The sequence below is a fragment of the Eptatretus burgeri genome, chromosome 1 (assembly GCF_056783735.1).
Source record: "Eptatretus burgeri isolate ZD-2024b chromosome 1, Ebu_testis_v1, whole genome shotgun sequence".
NCBI classification, from domain to species: domain Eukaryota; kingdom Metazoa; phylum Chordata; class Myxini; order Myxiniformes; family Myxinidae; genus Eptatretus; species Eptatretus burgeri.
In genome coordinates this window covers 103,870,860-103,875,783 of record NC_140961.1, presented here as the reverse complement: position 1 = coordinate 103,875,783, position 4,924 = coordinate 103,870,860, and the positions used below count along the sequence as shown (strand labels likewise).

The 4,924-nt window shown below is 46.2% G+C and overlaps 1 protein-coding gene across 2 annotated transcripts in view; it reads left to right on the top strand.

Annotated features, from left to right (window-relative positions):
• LOC147035091 (transcription factor Sox-9-B-like) overlaps positions 1 to 3,875 on the top strand; it is a 4,158-nt gene extending 283 nt beyond the window's left edge. The window contains exons 1-3 of one of the 2 annotated variants that reach the window (XM_085893528.1): positions 1 to 434; positions 1,258 to 1,427; positions 2,063 to 3,875. The exon at positions 1 to 434 is cut by the window's left edge and continues 283 nt beyond it. In XM_085893528.1, coding sequence (XP_085749654.1) covers positions 1 to 434; positions 1,258 to 1,427; positions 2,063 to 2,883 — 1,425 coding nt within the window. In that variant the 3' untranslated portion in view covers positions 2,884 to 3,875. Of the gene's footprint in view, positions 435 to 1,257; positions 1,500 to 2,062 lie in introns of both variants that reach the window. The other variant, XM_085893526.1, reaches the window with a different exon arrangement.
• The last annotated feature ends 1,049 nt before the right edge of the window (positions 3,876 to 4,924 follow it).

Genomic DNA, 4,924 nt, shown 5'->3' with positions numbered 1-4,924 from the left:
ATGGAAGATGAGCGAATGTCAGCGACGCCGAGCCCAGCCCTGTCAGAGCACAGCTCGGTGGGATCTACGGTGGACTCATTCGCTGGGTCTGAGACCGACAGCCAAGGGTCGGCGAGGCGCGGATTGCTGGACGAGGCGGCGGGTGGCAGCGGAAGCTCCGCCGGCAGAGAGAGCACCCGAAAAGCGTCCTCTGAGGATGACGATAAGTTCCCCGCGTGCATCCGTGAGGCCGTGAGCCAGGTCCTCAAGGGCTACGACTGGACCCTCGTGCCCATGCCTGTACGAGTGAATGGCTCGTCCAAGGCGAAGCCGCACGTTAAGCGTCCCATGAACGCGTTCATGGTGTGGGCGCAGGCAGCGCGCCGCAAGCTTGCCGATCAGTACCCGCACCTGCACAACGCCGAGCTCAGCAAGACCCTTGGGAAGCTTTGGCGGTGAGTTCAGCATCAGGGGCCAATGATCCATCCGTGCATCCGATCAGTATTGAAAGCAATGTTTTTGGTTTCTCCCCCATTATTTACTTACTTTCCCCTCATATGTAAAGCCTGGTGTTGGCTTAACGGTTCAGGTGGCCAGCTTGAGATCTTTGGGTCTTAAGTATGAGCCCCTGTCATGCCGTTGAAATAACAACAGGTGGGTTAACTCAGCCTGTCATCATTCCGAGGTCGGAAAAATGAGTTCCAGCTAACTTGTAACAAGGGCACTGCACCAGCAGTACAGCCGTGCTTCCAGAAATGATGCAACCAGCAGCCGCAGGCTGCATACGAACCACCACAACCTCATCTGAACTCACTTCCACTAAAAATGTATAATTATGTGTTTCGAGTTGTGAACTGTTAATTTTGTTGATTCTCCACCTTCATTCTGGAAAGAGATTCTCTCTGAAAGGTCGAATAAACCTATAACTGCAAATATGTATGTATGTATGTATGTATATATGTATGTATGTTTGTATGCGTGTGTATGGTGGTTGTGTAAAGCTTTGTGAGATAAAGAGATGGAGCATCAGAGCACATCATAAGTATACGTTGCACTTGTCAGGCTTGCCACGATCTGCAACTATTGCTCATCCCAACAGAGCGTTACTGTTACTCGAAAGCACATCATTGTGAGGATGCTATCCCTGGCCCTGCATGCTCCAAATATAAGTAGATAACGGTTCAGTAGCACTGCGCGTTTGACCTGATATAGGCTGAGTGCACTGAATGTACATTACAAGGGTGCTGAGGATTTGCTTTGAAAACTCTACCTTCACAGTTTGCTGAGTGAAAACGAAAAGCGTCCTTTCGTGGAGGAAGCCGAAAGACTCCGTGTGCAGCACAAGAAGGACCACCCTGACTACAAGTACCAGCCTCGACGCCGCAAGGCGGGCAAAGGGGGCCCAGCAGATGCGGACGGGATAGGAGAGGATTCGCACCCGGCTCCAGGTAGCCTGTACAAGGCCCTGACAGGCTCCCCGCACAGTGCACCTGATGTGCATTCCCCAAGCGATCACTCAGGTTTGTTCATAACTGCTTTATCCTCCATTTCACCACTCTAATTCTGACAGCCAAAGCAGTCACCGATTTGTGGCGGTCCCAAAAAAGAGATCTCAGAACCTTTTGGATGCTTGAATCTTCGTCACTCGAACACGTATGATGGTGAAACAGTCAAATCTTCCATGGAAATTGTTTACATCTTTCTTACACTACAAATATGTGCCAAGTAAAAAGAAAATCCAATGCTAATCAATTCCCATGAAGCCATATACTATTTTATCATGTCTGCATGATGATACTATCGAACCCACAACTATACATCATCGTCGTCATCATCACCACCACCACAATCACCACTCAACGTTTCGGAGGCAATTTTTGCGTAACTATCTTTCGAAGTCAGTACCTTTGGGAATGCTTATTCGAAAAATTGGAATGCCACCCTCGATCATGCAACACAATTCCTAATTAATATGAAATGTTAAAAAAGTTCACATGGAAAATTCAAACATTCTGTGCAGGATATGTCACACTCTGAGTGATCATCATCTCCTTTCCTCACCCTCCCTCTTCACCTCCTACAGGGAACTCTCAGGGTCCGCCTACACCCCCGACTACCCCCAAGACGGAGGTGCACGGCAACAAGCTTGACATCAAACGTGAAGGACGCCCTCTACAGGAGGGAGGTCGGCAACACATCGACTTCAGCAATGTGGACATTCGTGAACTGAGCCGTGAGGTCATCTCCAATATGGAATCGTTCGACGTCAATGAGTTTGACCAATATCTACCACCCAACGGGCACCCTGGCCAAGGAGTGTATGCACCACCTAGTGTGTACGGTCTTGTTGGAGGAGGAACGCCACACACTTGGTTGACACCTGGAACCAAGACACCACTGCCTGCACCCAGTGCCCCATCATCAAGCCCGATGAATGCCGAAGTGCGCACACATGTCAAGACTGAACAGCTGAGCCCGAGCCATTACAGCGACACGCAGGCTGCACAGGTACAGACGCAGACAGGTCAGCAACCACATCAACAACAGCAACAACAGCAGCAGCAGCAGTCGCAGCAGCAACAACACTCACCCCCACAGAGTCAGCAACACCCACACCTCGGAAATTATATCCCATTCAATCTGCAGCACTATGGGGCCACAGTGGTACCCACAATTACGCGGTCACAGTACAGCTACTCTGACCCACATGGACCGCATCAAGGTGGCTACTATGGGGGTCACATCTCCGGGGCACAACCTGGAGCTTTGTACTCCACATTTTCATACATGGGTCCTTCCCAGCGTGCCTCGTACACACCAGTGGCAGAGGCTGCGTCACTCCCACCGACACACAGCCCACCGCCGTGGGAGCAGCCAGTCTACACCCAGCTCACCCGACCGTGATCATGAAGCGGTACACACCTTGACCTCAACAGATTCTTAAAATAAAAAGGGAAGTTCGGGTGAACCGCATTAAGGTACAAGGCGTATGGTGAACACGTGTGCACATCACACATCCATCATGCACTCAGCATCTGGAATCCACCGCCATTTTAGCTTCGTCAAGTAGTCAAAGCTTTCCTTAATGAACGTTTTCATAGTTCCACGTTGATGCAGGCATCAAGCGTATGTCTGCTGTTTATGGGTCTAGATACGTCTGCGCAGTTTAGAGCGACGAGCTCCTATTCGAGTGAAAAAGTCCATCTCTCGTGACCACAGTCCTCGTGTAGTAAGCGTCCCAAATGTCTACACGAGGAGTGCGTACCTGGGTAAGCACGTCCTCAAGCCAAGCCCGACCAACCTCCAAGGACCCAACGGCACGGCAATCGCGGCTCGTGACTCGCTAGCACAGCGTCGTCATTTCAAACGTGTCGTTTTTCTCATTTGTACGAACTGCATATTTGAATCCTCCGTGAGGACAAGAAGTCTTCCTTATCGTTTGAAAATAACTAAAAACTCACAGCTTGTAATTTTAAGGCGATTAAATGATATTAGGTCGATAGCAATGCTGTAGGATTTCAAAGCCACAGAGTAATTTTCATACTACAGAATCACGCAGGTGCCTTCATCGTATATATATATATATATTTTTTACAGCATTAACTTCTTGTTAAATCGTTCGTAGAATTGTGAATATTCTCAATAACTATAAAAGTGCCTATTGTTTATTATTAAACTTGTTTTTATTCCCGTATCGTTTTTTTTTTTCCTTGGTTTGTTTTATGACGTTGCTGCAATTGCTGCAATACAAATCAAATTTTCATTAATCGAGTAAATGATGGAAACTGCAATGCTTTATAAAAGGAATCCTTTTCAAATCTTAATCGTTTGTATGGAAATAAAGTTGATGTTCCAAAAAACTTTTAACACCAATCTTCAAAATAACCTTTATTTTTTTTTAAAAATAAAAATGAAAAACACAATCCCGCAATTGTTACGAAGCTGCAGTTCTGGGATTTTGAAATCATTTCAGGACCAACCGAGACTAGTTTAAAAAACAAACAAGGATCATTCCTTGACATGCGTTTCCTTTCCCGTAAGACACTTATGGAAAGAATATGTTATAGGCATGCATTTCTCCTTTGATTTGTACATAATCTTATCATATATTCACGGTATGTATAAATTATTACATGATACCCAAGGCATTTTGTTTAATTGTTTTAGCATTGCTCTTGTAACAACAATTTGCAATCGATTTTGTTTGCCATCAGAAAGTGTATGGCTTAAAGTACTCAATAAACTATTTCATCTTTGTACTGACGACTCGAGCACTGATCGCGTATACTCAAGGGAGGTACCAAAGGGTGGTCGGCAAGTCCGTGGCCTGAAGTTTAAAAAAAAATTAAACAAGGTGTTTTTGTGTAATGTTTCATCTGAATATTTCTTCGCAGTCCTTTCATTTGTAGCTTACAAGTGTGCACACTCACCTCTGAGCTATCTAACCAGGGTTCGAATCCTGATACAGCTATAGACTGTTATTTTGGTGTGTCACGGGTGCCATCCACCAGAAAGAAATTAAGCCAGAGGAGCCGTGTGCCAACATTGCTTGTTGGTGGTCAAAGATCCCACGGTGTCTCTCGACGAGTTATCACCGGTACCTTTAAGAAATTACAAATTATAAATACCACACTTGGTGGAGCGTCAGACCTTGCCAGCCGGTGCATCAAAGATTTAAGCAAATAAATGTTCCCCAACCAACCCTACAAGAGGTTGGAATAATTGGAGCCATTAAAGTAGGAGTCATAGTCGTAGGGACTGGCAGAATGGCCTGAGGTACACACACACACACACAACTCTAAGCTGTCTAGTCTTCCCAGACAAAAATGCAACAGTTAGAACTATAGTACATGAGAGTAGTACTTTCATATACTGTAGTTGCCAACTGGTCCTACAGTCGTCTGTTGAGAAAAACTGCTTCGCCTGGGGGGTTCAAATCTCTCCA